Source organism: Aquila chrysaetos, chromosome 19 (assembly GCF_900496995.4).
Source record: "Aquila chrysaetos chrysaetos chromosome 19, bAquChr1.4, whole genome shotgun sequence".
In the NCBI taxonomy this organism is placed as follows: Eukaryota; Metazoa; Chordata; class Aves; order Accipitriformes; family Accipitridae; genus Aquila; species Aquila chrysaetos.
In genome coordinates this window covers 23,678,256-23,693,775 of record NC_044022.1, presented here as the reverse complement: position 1 = coordinate 23,693,775, position 15,520 = coordinate 23,678,256, and the positions used below count along the sequence as shown (strand labels likewise).

General features: G+C 42.7%; 1 protein-coding gene across 3 annotated transcripts in view; it reads right to left on the bottom strand.

Moving 5' to 3' along the window:
• The window catches only part of NARS2 (asparaginyl-tRNA synthetase 2, mitochondrial), a 52,735-nt gene that overhangs the window by 23,502 nt on the left and 13,713 nt on the right, over window positions 1-15,520 (bottom strand). For 2 of the 3 annotated variants that reach the window (XM_030042351.2, XM_030042352.2), the window contains exon 6: window positions 11,417-11,517. In XM_030042351.2, coding sequence (XP_029898211.1) covers window positions 11,417-11,517 — 101 coding nt within the window. Of the gene's footprint in view, window positions 1-9,467; window positions 9,521-11,416; window positions 11,518-15,520 lie in introns of all 3 variants that reach the window. The other variant, XM_030042354.2, reaches the window with a different exon arrangement.

Sequence of the window (15,520 nt, the reverse complement as noted above, 5' to 3'; positions counted from 1 at the left end):
GCTTCAGTGAGAGACACATTTCTCAACAGCTGTCCAGGCATGGGCACTGACACTTCAGTTACTGCAGGTTACCATGGCAGATGACAGTCTCCAGCAATGCAGGCTACTATGAGCACTTTGAGCTAACTCTACTTATTTCCTACTGAATAGCAGCCCAAGCATGATGACTAGTTACTTATCTTCCAAGGGGCTTGCTGGCTGCAAGATACCTAAAAGTAATAAAAAAAATTTTAAAAACCCTTATTGCTCCACAATGTTAATCATGGTCAAACGCTTCACAGTCACAGATCGATTTTGTGCTGGAAGAATAAAGCCTCTCTCTGTACCTGAGACAGAGCTTTTGGAGAGAAGTGCAGAACAACTCCCACAGGAACAGATTTCAGTCTTTTCTCAACTCTAGGCATCCTGTCGTAACCAATCTTTTCTAACTTGTAAATGTAGGAGGTGCTACAGTGTACAAAACGAACCATTAGCACTGCAACTTCATGGATTATCCCAAGGTGCTCAAAAACAGCAGGGATAAGGGCTTTGTGACAGCCTGTAGAGAACCTGACATCACTGGTGTAGGGCTGAATTTGCCTGCCTGCCTGCCCCTTGGAAGAAGGCAAAAAATCCCAAACCCCCAAATAAACCCATATCTGCAGAGAGGGGAGAAATCATTCTTTTCTCAGGCTAATTGTAAAGTGAAAAGATAGATACAAATAACCGTAAGAACTTCACCATGATCCTGGGACCCTGGCAAAGGGAAACTAGCCAGATGTCATGCTGGCAAAGCGATCAAAGGAGCACAGTAAATGCAAGTCATCTGGTAATGGCAATGCAGCACTGACCAGAGGCCTGGACATAACAGAGAAACACAGCTAAAAATACATATAGGCACTGTTATCAACTCCAAGCATGAACAATTATTTTTCATCCAGGCATTCATATACTGTTTACTGTGCTCTGCCATTCAAGACATTAAACAAATGCATGCTACACAAATCTGACCTTTATTTGTACTTCAACTGCTATTAAAAAACATATCTGTGATTTGATACACTGCTCTATCACACTGAGCATGTATAAATATATTAGAAAAGAGGGATGGGAGCTGACTCCGCTCCAATTTCATGGTACCGAGAGCAGAACCAGTCATTTTGTTCTATGTGCATTCACCACCTAACACAATGGAGCCTCAGTCCAGGGCTGTGACTCCTATGCTCTATGATGCAAATAATCAATCATTTAACATTCCCAGACCTCTGCAAGACTTCCAGCATTTAAAAATAACTTGGAAAATTCTGGCTAAGTCTCCAAAAGTGCCTAGGTCAGTTGGGGTTATGGGCACTTAAGAGTCTTTCAAAAAAATCAGTAGTGCTAATTCCTCGTCTTCAACAAAAGCACATACACAGGAGGGGAAAAATAAAAATAAATAAAAGCAAGCCCAGTAATCTGTCGAGCCCTTTTCTTTAGCCATTACAGGCAGAGCAGTAACGTCTGTAACTCTGTCCTTGTACGTGCTACCAAAGAACACAAGAGAGACTTTGAAATGAGTCCCTTTGCAGTCAGCTTCACCCAGATCAGAGCTCTGGACAGCAAGTCTGAGTGCATTTATGCAGTTCACAGGCGCTGTCGAGGTCGACACCAGAAGGCGGCACAGAGCTGTTTAATTAATTGCTCCCTTTCTGGGACTGTATTTCGCTCTGCCCAGTTCTCTGGGAAAATCTGAGAGCTGAATGTGGAGGCCAAGAGAATACACACAGCGCTCCCTCCAACACACTGAACCGCTGCAAAAGCCAGGGCCCTATCCTGCAAAACGCTGAGCTTGTTGTCCCAGCCCAGCGAAGGGCTTAGCCACCTTCTAGGTACAGGCTCACAAGAGTCCCTTTAGACGCAGACAGCAGCGCTTGGATGCGTTGCTGGAGCACAGCCGTCCTTCAGCATGGATGATTGCTTGGTGGAGGCTCATTCTTGCACAGGCTGCATTTGTGATCTCTACCCTATGAACATCCAGGAAGGAAAAAAACTTCCCCCTTTTCACCCTTATTTTACACACTACTAAAACGCTCTTCACAAGCAGCTACCTCTCTGCCTTTGAGAGCTTTATGCCATGCAGAATGAAAGCTTATTTCATTTGAACTCGTTGACAATTCATTACTGAGGCAGTGATAGAAACCAATAGAGAAGTATAAAGTATTTGTGCCCAAAGCTGCTTAAAATCATCCTTTTAATTAAACTCACGCAATGTTTGTAGGCCTGAGCATCTCCGCCTTACTGGCAATTTTTACACTGCAATCCAAATATAATTAATTGTGCTGATGGTTCCCAAGCCAGGAATGGATTGTGCTCCTTTTCTGAGCCAGGACTCCACGCTGTTACCAGGGTAATAAAGACTTATTTGTGCTGTCGAACCAAGGGGATATAACTCTGAGCAAGGCTATTAATCAAGAAGATGCAATCCCTGCACAGTCAGCTTACAGCCTATGCCAAGGTCACACCACACAGTAGTGACACAGCTGGAGGCAGAAGCTGGTTGTTGTGACTCAGGGCTAAGCGCTAAACCAAACCAGTATACACACAGCTCTTCATTTGTACAGTGCCCTCGTTCTCACTCCAAAATACTACCGGTATCTGCATAAACACAAACACAGTGATTACTCTGACAAGGTCTGCAGTGAAGAGTCAAGCTGAAAGGTGACTTGTGCCAAACCTTATCTTTGGCCATGCTAAATGAGCACAGCATGTGACCCTTCAACACAGTATGTTCCCCTGCACCATCATCCACCAACCCTCCCTACCACATGCACACACCAAAATCTAGATTGCAAGAAAATCTAGAAACAATAGCTTCTAACCCAAGGACAAAACAACACATGATGTCAGCAGAGGAGGGAAGGAAAGAAAGGTGACCCTAAAGCCCAGGAGCTTAGCTTTGTCAGCCACATTGTCCTTTCCCTTAGGAAGGGAAGAAATTAATAAAGTGAGACATCTGATTTAATTCCACTCTGTTCCAGCACAACCATATTCATTTTGAACATGGACGACCTACCTGCTCCATCAAAATAAGCAGATGACTTTGCTTGGCTGTCAGGAGACACCAGTCAGCTGCAGTGCTTGACCTAAGCACGACTGGGATTTTCAGGGATGCCGAAATTTGTACGTTGAAAGATGTTCTGGCCCGGTGCGAGAAACCACATGCACACAGAAAACCACTGAAACATACTGATCTAATGCCTCCCTGGTCTAATTTTTGGAGGAGCTGAAAACCCAGCGCTCCTAATGATGCTAGTGATGTACGGGTACCCAGCAGTTTTGAGAAGAGGGAGATACTTTACATCCTTGAGCTGGGTAGACTGTGTTTAAATAAAACCTCAGAGTTGGACAGAAATACCCGTTTTTTTAACCTCAATATAAAAATAATGCTCCCATTACTATTGTTTGGTGGTTTGGATTTTGCACAATGAAAATGCACGTTTCTGTTGTAAAGGTGGCAGGGGGGACTGAATTTTATCCAGAAAAGCAGCAGAAAAGGAGTTTTAAAAGATTCCTCGTAAAACATGCCACTTCTGTCTGCCCTCTGAGGGCAGATGAGAAAAGCTGCATCTTGACAAGGGCTTTTATAGCAGTATGTGAGGCTTAGGCCTGGGCAGCAGAGCTGGTGTGCTGAGTGCTAAGGTTTCAATTCATGCTGTGACAAGACGGGACTGTACTTCCTTTTGTAAGCAGCCAAAAATAAATACATAAATTAAAAAAAAAAAAAAAATAATGCTAAGTTCCCAGACAGGGACTGGGAAGTGCCAAACTTCCCCCGCAGCCAGTCAGACTGAAGCAACGCAGCCGTTTCCCTCGCTGCAACCTCCAAAGGGCAGAGTCCTACCATGCCCGCAAGGTCGTGTGCGCAGCAGCACCCTCCGGCCACGCTCCAGGACCAGCTCTCCCCCTGCCACATCCTCTGCTCCAGCTTCAGCGGCAAGAAAAGACGATGACGGGACAAGGATCCTCCCCAGGTCATCCACCTCTGCTTGAAAATGATCCAGGCACACTTGAGTAATTAACAACAATGTGACCTATATACCCTAATTATCTGGCAAAGCACCCCACATTTTGTTTATTAAACCACACAGCACACCTAGACAGTGTATTGTTAGTTTACAGATGGCAGGAGAATAGGGGAAAATCAAGACAAAGGAAACAGAGTTACTCAGAGCCATACAATGTCTTCTGCTCCAGGCTCAAAGATCGCATCAGCCTGGGTCCTCCACCCTTTTATGCCACACTGTTGTACTTCATTCTCAGTGGAGTCTTATTTTGTCTTAGTTTTTATATTATTATTTCTAATTAAAGTCAATAAAATGACCGATTAGCAATGATAACTCAAGCTGGGTTGATGAAAGCCACCAGAGTGGTTAAGCATTTATTCAAATAACCATTTCCCATGCCCTAGCCAACAGAGATCTTCTATAAAGGATTGATATAAAATGTTGCAAAGATTTAAATAAAACAGGGAGCAAAGGTGTTTTTCAAAACTTAATCATCCCAGTGACTCCTACTCTAAGCCATAAAAATACACTACCAACACAGGTGGGGGGGGGGGGGGGGGTGTGTAAATTGGGTTAAATATTTTTCCTTTCAGAGTGGAAAAAACACATGTTCTCCAGAAACTGCATTATAATAGCTATGAAGAGGATTTTTTTATCTTTTTTTTTTTCAGATGGACACTGGTTCTACAAACTCCATAAATATGAATCACAGCAAGAAACTGCATCAGTGAGTGCATTACTGCACAAAGGGAGTCATGGTTCAGGCGACATTTCAAAGTTTGGGTGTAGCTATTTAAAATCTCCAAGGCCTCAAATTCTACAGTAACTAAACAAAGTAAATAACTGTACTAAAAAAAAAATTACTAAAAGCTGTATTAAATGCAACACGTTCCAGCTATGACATGTATCTATATCCATATTCTACTTCAGTGCAATGACAGCAAACCCTTGAAGAAATTCAGACCGCACACTATTGGATTTGTGCATCTATTTTAAGGAAAGCTGTGGGAGCAAATAGGGATGAATCTACCTGCCTTAACATCCCATACTGGAGCCACTTCTTGGGGCACAGAGACTCCCTGAGAAGCAGGAGCTGCAGCCTGAACACAAGGCACGTTCAGACTCTCGTAAACTATCAAGTTTGCAACGGCGGCATAAGCCACTGACGGTCAGCTGAGCTGCAGTAACAGACTGCCCACAGGCTTCTTGCTTGCCTCAGTCGTAAAATAAAACAAGTTCACAGAAGCCACCATGAATGCGGCTACTATGGTACAAGGAACACGCGGGCAGAGGGTTATAACAGCCCTGTTGTAACTCACAAAGCCATGGTTTCTTAAACCCCTGCGGCTATCACAGTTTTGTCTGGGCACACGCATGAAGCTCAGCTGCAAGGTTCTACACAAACCTGGATGCTGGGATCTCTGGCACAGATCCTATGGCACCTACTACCGCTTTGAATAAGGATGACAAGACATTCAGAGAAGGAAAAGGGACCGTGCACTGGATTCGAGACAGAAACATAGTGGTTTATCTTAGCTTACTTGTAAAAGAAGGACCAAGAATTTCATCTGATGACACCTTTCCTCAGATGACCATAAAACCTGTTCTTCTGTTGCTACCTGTACTTGATTTTTACAGTCAGGAGATAAAGAGAGCATAGTCCAAGACAGTTCTGGGATTACACTCAGCCCTTCATACATGGAACCCAGGGACATGGCTGAACTGCAGCTACTCTCAGCACACCCACCATGCTTCTTGCAAGGGAATTGCCTGCTTCCCCTCAAAAAAAGCGGAGAGGACCAACGGCATATCCATGAGGACCAGAAAGCTCTAACCAGCTAAGCGACCCTGTGCTCACTGTTGTGCCTATGAAGTTCATGAATTCAGCCCCCCAGTAATATAAAGTCATTAACAATCACTGCAGCTGTCATGAACCAGACTGAAGCATGTGGTAATTGATTAAAACCAGACATGTCACAGTTGCTTTTTATAGCTCCAATTAAGTGTCAGCCTAATTAATGGAAGTTAGTGTGCTAATTATAAGAGTCTGTGTTGTGAGTCAGACTCAAACAAATGTTGTGCAAGAAATGTCAGAGATTTTTTTCAGGCATCCAAGATAAATAATTACACTTATTTTTGTTACTTCTTAGCAACAGGAATGTTATACAACTGGACACCACTCCTGCAGCTGCATTCAAAAGTATTTAAAATTGTACAATGTAGAGCAAATATTTGCTTAAAGACAATGCAATCTGTTCCATCATTAGCAAGTCATTTTGGAATCAAATTTTAAGGCTGTGTTTGCCAGACTGCTGAAAATGAAGCCTCTTTTAAGGAAGGCAGCATCAAACACATCTCTCTTCAGCTCTGCAGTGCCTTCTTGAACACCAACCCGAAATGACAGCTCTCTCTCCATCTCTTCTATGCTTCAAAAAGCAGTGAAGTACAGGCATTTTAAAAGTGAAATCAGTGTGATTTCAGTATCTTCTGAAACCAACAGGAAATTCTCTGCATTCAGCTCTCTACAAACTCAGGCAGACACAGCTAAAATGGTCTGGATGACTAAGATTTTTTTAGAGCCTCTCTGCAACCAGAAAAAACAGTTGCAGGATCGCAGAGAGTATCTGGAATAGGCAGAAAGTAGCAAAACCCATTACGGTTTAGAAATCAAGTGGATGTGCTTGAGGAGAGTGGGATTAACTAAGTTTCAACTAAACCAAGTTTGACAGTTAGACATTAACAGGCAGATGTCAGTATGAAAGGCTGAGGTTTTAAGTTAGGCAGAAAAATACAGGTCCTGGGGAGAGATGTTGAACTGAAAATGAACTAGAGAGAGAATTCACCAAGATGGTCTTGTGGACAAGATTGGTGGAGAGGAAAATGAGAATGAAGCCAAGAATAAACTTAGAAGGACAGAATAATTCAGGCTGGAAGGTTGCTGGTCCAGTCTTCTGCTCAAAGCAGGGTCAGCGAGAAGGCCAGACCAGGTTGCTCAAGGCTTTATCTAGCTAGGTCTTGAAAACCTCTAAGGATGAAGAGTGCACAGTCTCTCTCAGCAATCTTTTCCAATGCTTGACTGATGTCTTAGTGATATATTTTTTTCCTCACTATATCCTCTCAGAACTACTCTTGTTTCAACTTATCCCCATTGTCTCTTGTGCTCCTGTCGTTCACCATGGCAAAGAGTGGGCTTGTCGTCTTGATAACCTCCTCTCAGGTCTGAGCAGGCTGCTATTAGGTTGCCCCTGAGCCTTTTACCCTTTTGAATGGAACTTCAAGAGAACATGAGACGAACAAGAGAGCAAAAACCTACTGAGGCCCTGCAAAGAGAAAAGAAACAGAGCTAGAGAGAGCAGGGAATGAGGAGAGAACTTATTCTGCAATTTAGGGAGGGGATAGCCCCCAGAGCTTTTAGGAAGAGCAGTTTTAGTTAAGCTCATGATGCAAAAGGCAGAAACGGCAGTGCCTGGAATAAGACGTGGTGCAAGGAAAAGCAATGCAAAACAATGATGTAAACTATTAGCAAGAGGGGCTGAAAGGAGAGGAGCAGGTAGAGCTTGTGGGAAGCAGACGGGTGAAAGGACAAAAAAAAATATGAGTAAATACAGCCAGTGAGCTGTACTTCTTGGCAACAATTGGTTTTGGCTGTCTCCAGTATGCCTCTGAATCATTTTCAGCTGTCACAGACCCTCCAGCCCAGTTCAGGTCCCCAGAGGGGCCTTTATCCTCACCAAAGGACCACGGGGGCAAAGAAATACCACAAGGACTTCACAGCAAATCAATGGCATTTAAAACCAGTTATCGGGACACACACAGTCCTACAAACTTCTACCACATACATTGGTTACTGACTCATCTGAGACTGAGAAGACTAAAGGGGAGAACTGTATTACTGAATAAAGACTATTCTGGAGACCTTAAAGAGCCTATAGATTTATAGCAGCTGACAATGATTCAGACAGCCTGAGCAGTCAACCTAGATGCCGTCACTGTGAAGATGAAGTACAATGAAATGAGAAGTTGTGCCAACTAGGCCGTTCGTGTCATACTGAGAGACAAGACGAACTTCTCTGACCTTGCCTTCAATAAGAAGCACACACAGCATAACAGACAGTCAATAAATGCAGGAATACCTCTCTCCCCACGTTTCCTCAAAGAAAAAGGTTAAAAACTCACAAATTCTAAATGGCTCACTGTTCTTTCCTGTAATCAGGAATAGCACGAGGCAGCCCTGCCATAAAAATGGAGCCCTGAGCCCTGGACAACACGCAGGCACGACTACTCAAGACGATACCCTGCGGGCTGCAGATGAACTCTCAGCAAGGACAGCAGAAGACTTGGTTCCAGGCACATCTGGTAAGTCTTCTCCATACCTCCCCTGCCCTGACTTTTCCAACCACAGCTTGGAAGTTGTTCATGAGCTCTGTAAAGCTAAAAGCTAACTCCAAACAGACATGACTGCCTAGCTGACTTTGTTCCCTACTACATAAATCCCATGGACAAGTTCCTCCCTGCCTCTCATACCTATCCTGCTCCACCCCTGGTTTCTAACAGACTTCTGCAGGGTCTGTCTCTGCACTCCCACATCTCACAGCAAGTCACAATATGATATGGGCCAAGACTGGATGGGGAATGGTCTCCCAAGCATTTCTACCTTGGTCTCCTCCCACAAATTCTCAGGGACCAGTTGTTCCTGAAAGCCTTAAGACTGCAGCAAGTCAAGATTTTATTTAAGCTAAAGGGAATTTTTGAAGAATAGTTCCTTTTCTGTGCATGAAAAATTTAGTCTGGCTAAAACAAAGGGTAAATTTCACAGGATCAAATCCAAAACTTATGAATCTTTACTGTTTTGGCTGCTGTGTTTATTGGGAAGACCAGAATATTTCCATTTTGAGGGGAGAAGGACTCCCACTTTTTACTACTCTGACAGCATCATCACAACACATTCATTTGCCAAGCAGCTCTGGTTACTATTATGCACTTACGTTCTTTGACCATGTAGGAGTCCTATTCACAGAGTAAGACCCAATTTAATAACCACAGATAGAGCCTTCACAGTATCTAAAGGGTTTCACAGTATCTAGAGGGTTAATACTGTGATGCATCACTGTGGTGCTTCTGCATCTAGAAGAGCTTGATCTATTTTTGAAGACTAAAGGGATTCAATACCACTTCAGCTGTAGGTCTCAAAAACTCAGTGTGCTTAAATAAAATAAAAAGGAGCAGGTTCACAGAACAGCTATGCCCCATTATGAATAAACACAGCTTATCTAAATTTAGATGTCACTGGAACTATTTAAAATGCCTGTAAGAACAACACGCTACTGTAAAACAGGAACATGAAGCTGTAATGTAACGTACTGCATGCTGACGAGCATTGATTTTTTTACCCATCCTTAGAGAGCAAGGTGCACCTGAGTGCTACCAATGGAAAAAAATATTTACCAGAGAGGTCTCGCATCTGCCCAGTTTAGCTTTCTACTCCATCCCAGAGCAGGCTATGTACTATTTAAAGGGAACAGACTGATGTAAGAGAGTGAGATTGTACTTCAAGTTAATCATTACAATCCATACTTATTTGATTTGTGGAATTACGTCTTTCAAAAAAGGTCACAACACATGACAGTCAATTAAGTCCAACACGTACAAATGCATGTCGTCCCATCTTCTTTCAGGGATGCAAAAGCTCCACCAATCCTACAGTTAAACAAGCCTCTTCCTCATTAGCTTTCCCCAGCTAATATCTGAGATGACACATCAGCCTTTGCCTGCCAAGTGACCTGTGCTTCAGTCACAGCAGCCAGGGCACCACATGAGAAACATCCTGCCCATCGAGACCCTTTAGCTTGAGTATTTCAGCAGACCACAGCTGTCTAGGTGGTCTGAGAAGAGACAGTGTCTCTCAGAGAGAACAAGCCAGGCAGAAAACTGCTTTCTGAAGAAATTTATACCTTTTGATATATACGCAAAACTTGCCCTTTGAACAATTTCACTACAGCTATTTACCAGCAGCCAATTAAACTGTGCAACAGTGATTAAATAAAAACCACTTGTTCTCAACACTGGATATGAGGCATGGACAGCAAAGAGTCTTACTATTAGAAATACTTGTCAGAACCTCCACATGAAAAGGCAGATCTTCCAAGTTCAGATTTTCTAAAGCTAGGATTTTATCCCTCTCATCTTCCGGAGATTTCCACTGGACAGTAACTAATCACTTTAGAAGTGATTTTAAAGTCACTACAAGTGTACGACGAACCCCTTGGCAAGTGGCAAACAACTGCAGTGCTACCTGCCTGAGATCTGGTCTCTGACAGGCTTTATCAGCCATTCAGCTGGCAAGTAGCGATTTGGCTGAAATACCACATCTGAGGAGAAGCCACACTGCAAATGCTCAGAAAACTGTACCTTCAAATAACGGATTGCGCTGATTTGACTCCATTTGTTTAATGTACTGATTTAGTTAATTTATTGGGAAAATTCAGTGCAGATGAGGACCAAACACCCTAATCAAAGGGAACTGTCTCTCTGACAGACTGACACTTTCACCCCTAACAATCTCAGTGAAACATTAACACTAAAAGCCTAAGGATAATTTTTTTTTTTTTTTAATCAAAGTCAGTGTTAACTCTTTGACTGTGATCACTTTAGTGGCTAGAATGAACAAAGACTAGATATAAGGAAGACATTTTTCACAATGAGGGTGGTGAAACACTGGCCCAGGTTGCCCAGAGAGGCGGTCGATGCCCCATCCCTGGAAACATTCATGGTCAGGTTGGACGGGGCTCTGAGCAACCTGATCTAGTTGAAGATGTCCCTGCTCACGGCAGGGGGGTTGGACTAGACCTTTAAAGGTCCCTTCCAACCCAAACCATTCTATGATTCTATTTTATGACAAAGCATCAAGTGCAAAAGCCATAAAACAGGAAAAATGAGAATTGACAGAAGGAAGAAACACAACAGGAAGACTGAAGGAGACAGAAAAAGGAAGCTTGGGGAAAAAAAGAGGAAAAGAGGAAAGGAACATGATAGCTAAAATGAAAAAGATTTTCTTGCTGAGACATGCCAGATGTGAACAAAAAAGAGACACTTAAGGTATTACAATTACTAGCAACAACCTACAGTCATTCCCATAAAGATTATGTCTCCATCCAATATTTCCAATCCATGGCAAGCAGAAGGAGACTCCTACTATTTAAAATTAGTTCACAGACCAGAATTAAAAAGCACTCTAATTTTCCCCTGCCTAGGCTGGTGCCTCACACCATCACCCAGCCACTGCTGCTCAGTTCGTTTCTGGCACACGTGGCAGATACCTAAGAGACACCAATGGAGCAAAATTAACAACTGAGAAGATCTCACAGGTCAAGCCAAAAATTCCTTGTTTTGCTCACCCCGCCATCACTTCCAAATGGAGCTGGCCAGAAACTGTCAGGAAGGCAGGCACATTGAAGAAATGGGTCTTTTCTGCAGGTTCCCTTGCCTCATTTGATGTCTGTAAGTCAAAAAATGAGCAAGAAATCAGACTACTGGTGTTTGAATAAAAAACTCCTGGCTTGTTTTCCCTTTTTTTCTCTTAAGAAATTCCATGAGATTGAACCCAAACACTGCTGAGATGGAATCCAACAGTGTGGTAAGTTGTAAGACAACACTTCCCATCTTTCCTCAGACTCCTAATGGGCTCTAAATCCTATTCAAGCAAGACACATTAAGAAAAGCCTCCAAGATAAAGGATTCTTGGGGACTTCTCTTTCTAGGGGTCTGATGCAAATAATAGGTCTATGTAGTGAAAAGCCATACTTTAAGTGGGAAACACCACAGCTCCCATCTCTACTTTTAGTGACTTTTGAGAATATGGGTTGTAGGTATCACAACAACTTGCAGAACAAGTTCGTGAACTGTGTCACATACCTCCAGTGTCACCAGCAAAGCTTGGACATGTCAGCACAGAGGAAGGATATGCAGTTCTTTCATACATTTCTCAAACTAACAGGGATAGTAAATTGGATCCCCAGCAATTAGTTATATCAGGTCAGCTGAGCGGGAAGTAACTCAGTAAGATGACACAGCTTCATGGAGTTTGACTGTTTGCCCAAAACATTGTGGGCAGCACAGAGTTCATACAAAGCTAAAAGAATATGAGGCTCTTCACTTCTCACCTCTTGACTTTGTATGTGGGTATGTCAGGAGCTCTAAATTTTACTCAAATAAAAGAATTGTGTAACTTACCTGTTTAAACATGGATGAGCTGAATTAGGAATGACATTGTAGAAAGGAAGGAGGTAACAAAATGTAAAATAAAATGTCAGAAAGGACATATTCACCATTTTACAAGCAAGTCTGAGAACAAGAATGATAGAAATGCAGATTTTCTAGAGTAGCCTCTGATTTTTGGCTCGCCAGTAAAGTATCACGTATACAGCTAAGGGCTCTGGCTACCTAGGAGTTTGGGAGCAGGTGGAAAAACCATATCCCATGTTTCTGGGAAATGCAGACATACAAAATTAAAATCCCTCTGGAACATCTGTTAAAGAACATTTTGCCCAGCAACATAAGAAAAAGATGCCAGCCTATTAACCCAGTCTCCAAATATACGTATTGATTTTCACTCTTTCCTACCAAGATGAACAGTGAGGGGGAAGGGAAGAATCTCTATCATTTGGAAGTTTGAAGCTTCAGACAGCATTGCCTTCAAAATTCAGTTAAGTCTGATGAGAAAATGGAGGAGTATTTTCCATGTCAGGTGCACTGCCTTTTAGCAAAGACTTCTAAAACCAGTGTTACTTCCCTTTCATGGGCAAATGAATTTGTTTCCATTGCAAAAAGAAAAACAGTAATCAGAAAAAAAAAGGAATATAATATCCTCTAAAGACTTGTTACTCAGTCTTCAAAAAAAGCAGAACCGAAACAATATGGAGTTGGAAAAATCACATCTTACATATTATATGGGCACTGGAAAACAAATGATGTTTCATTTCAGCTTTTGCATATTTTTCAGGTCACCAGACATTTTAAGCATGAAAAACTACAAGTAATGGAAAATTCAGCAAGTTCAGTGTTTCATTATAAAAATGCTCAAAAAAAAAAAAAGCCCCATTAAAATGATGGTATGTTTTTGGTTTTTTAATTTACAGGCAGGCACAAAAGAAAAATTACAAGATCTCCGTGGTGAGCGCTTTAAAAGTCATTTGAGCATAAGAACTGTGCTTCACCATTTCCCTGGCAGACACCAAACTGACCATAAGACAACAAGGAGCCCTCGTGGCAAAGAAAATCACCAGCCTCCTGGGCTGTGTTAGGCAGAGCACTGCCAGCAGGTCAAGGGAGGGGATCCCTTCCCTCTGCACAGCGCTGGTGACTCACCAAGATCGCTGGGTGAAGTGCTCAGCTTTCCCAGTACAAGAGAGACATGCACATACTGGAGTGAGTCCAGTAAAGGGCCACAAAGATGACTAATGGACTGAAGCATCTTTCATATGTGGAGAGGCTGAGAAAGCTGGGACTGTTCAGCATGGAGAAGAGAAGGCTCAGGGGGGATCTTATCCTTGTGTATAAATACCTGATGGAAGGGAAGGAAGAAGGAACCAGACTCATCTCAGCTGTGCTCACTGAGAGGACAAAAGGCAGTGGGCACAGATTCACAGATTTTAAAAAAGACACACAAAATTTCATTTGAAAACAAGAATACACTTTTTTTATTTACTGTGAGGGTGCTCAAACACTAGAACAGGTTGCCCAGAGATGCCATGAAGTCTCCATCTGGGGAGATATTAAAAACTCAGCAGTTCAGCTGACCCTGACTGAGCATGGTGAGATGGATTAGATGATCTCTAGAGGTCACAATTCTGTGACTTTAAAGAAAACACATGAAGATGAATGAGATTTTTGTTTCAGCATTTTCTATATTTCAATGTCATCCCTAAGCTTTGGAGGAGTCAAAGGTTCAGCAGAAAGACAGAAAGAAACTTCGAAGCTAATCTACATTTACTTCCAAACTAATACTTTCTTCTGAGATAAGTTTGAAATACTCACTTTTCAAAGTGTAGTTCCTAGGAGTTATGCTAAGTGTTGCTAGCTCAGCTAAGTATGCCACTGCCTCCAGTCACCCTACTCCCCAACTTGCTTTGTCACAGGGAGGTTGCTAGGCTCAGGCTTGTTTCCCAGCCTTTGATATTCTACAACCTGCCATTTTTCTCAATGAGTCGGAAGGTGTTGCTTTTGTTCTCAAAAAGCTCTACTGCTCATCGCAAAGATAAAACAGAGACTGCCAAAGACCTCAGATCACAAGGCAGTTTTATCTCTTCACAGCATCACACTAAAGAAAAGAGCAAGCTTGCCTTGCTCCACAGAGATCAAGGAAAATAAGACAATTTGTGGCTGTAACCCCAGGACTGCTTCCTTTGTTTCATAGGTTTTGCAGTTCTAAAAAAACCAGACAACAAAACCCAAGGATGCAGAAGCAGGCCCCTATTGTTTTCTTCAAATAAACCCAGAGTATTTGCTCAAAAACAATAAGGATATTAATAAACATACAAACACCCACATACCACAGCCCCAGAGCCATGGCCAGAACACTAAAGAGATGAACCACATACCACTCTAGTTTCTCCTACTGCAAGCTTAGTTCAGCTACATTCCTTGTTCCACCAGCGAAAAATCCCACCTAATCCTGTAGGATGCAACTTCTAAACAACGAGAAAGAGACAGACTGGAAGCAGGAAAAGAACAGAAGAAATCAGCCATGAAATCTCAACACTTCCCCCCAAATCCACAAACAGGATACAGCTGTCTCCAGGAGCTGGGGCTTCGTTTATTTATAATGACTTTGTGTCATTTTTCATCCTCCAAATCAGATGTAATCTCAGGGAGGCAAAGGGAAAATAGACACAACAGTAAGTGACTGGAGGAAGAGTGTGAGAAAGCCTACAGCTCAACTGGACTTACAAAAACCTGCAGCCAGTTTGAGAGGCCACTGAGAGATCCTGAGATGCACGTCTGCATTGTGAGCAGCTCCTGGATGGCTTCCAACAGAAGGTGAAGAGCAAACATAGCAATATTTAGATAAACTTTTACTCCCCCATCACCATCCGATCACCTCACCTCTCCACAGCTGCCCACTTCCTCTCCCTCATTTTGAGACACAAAGCTTGATGAACAGGTGTTGTGAGCTGCAAAAGTCAATCCAATTGCTACACGGGGAAAAGGAAATGCCTCCCTTTTCCTTCAGAAGGGACCCCTTCAGCAAGGAGGTATCCCCTAATTAGCAACTTTACATTTCACATGTCCAAATATTGACTAACCCACTAGAGGTGGTTCCTCCAGTTTACACATTCAAGAACAAGATCAGGCCAATGTTTTCAAGTGCCTATGCCCCCGATTTATGTTCAGCCTCATAGCCGCTGGTAGAAGACAAATAATAAATAATAGGTGATGCTATCCCTCCACTGCTGACATGGAGTGAGATTGTTTTTCATGTCCATGACTAGCAAAACGAAGCC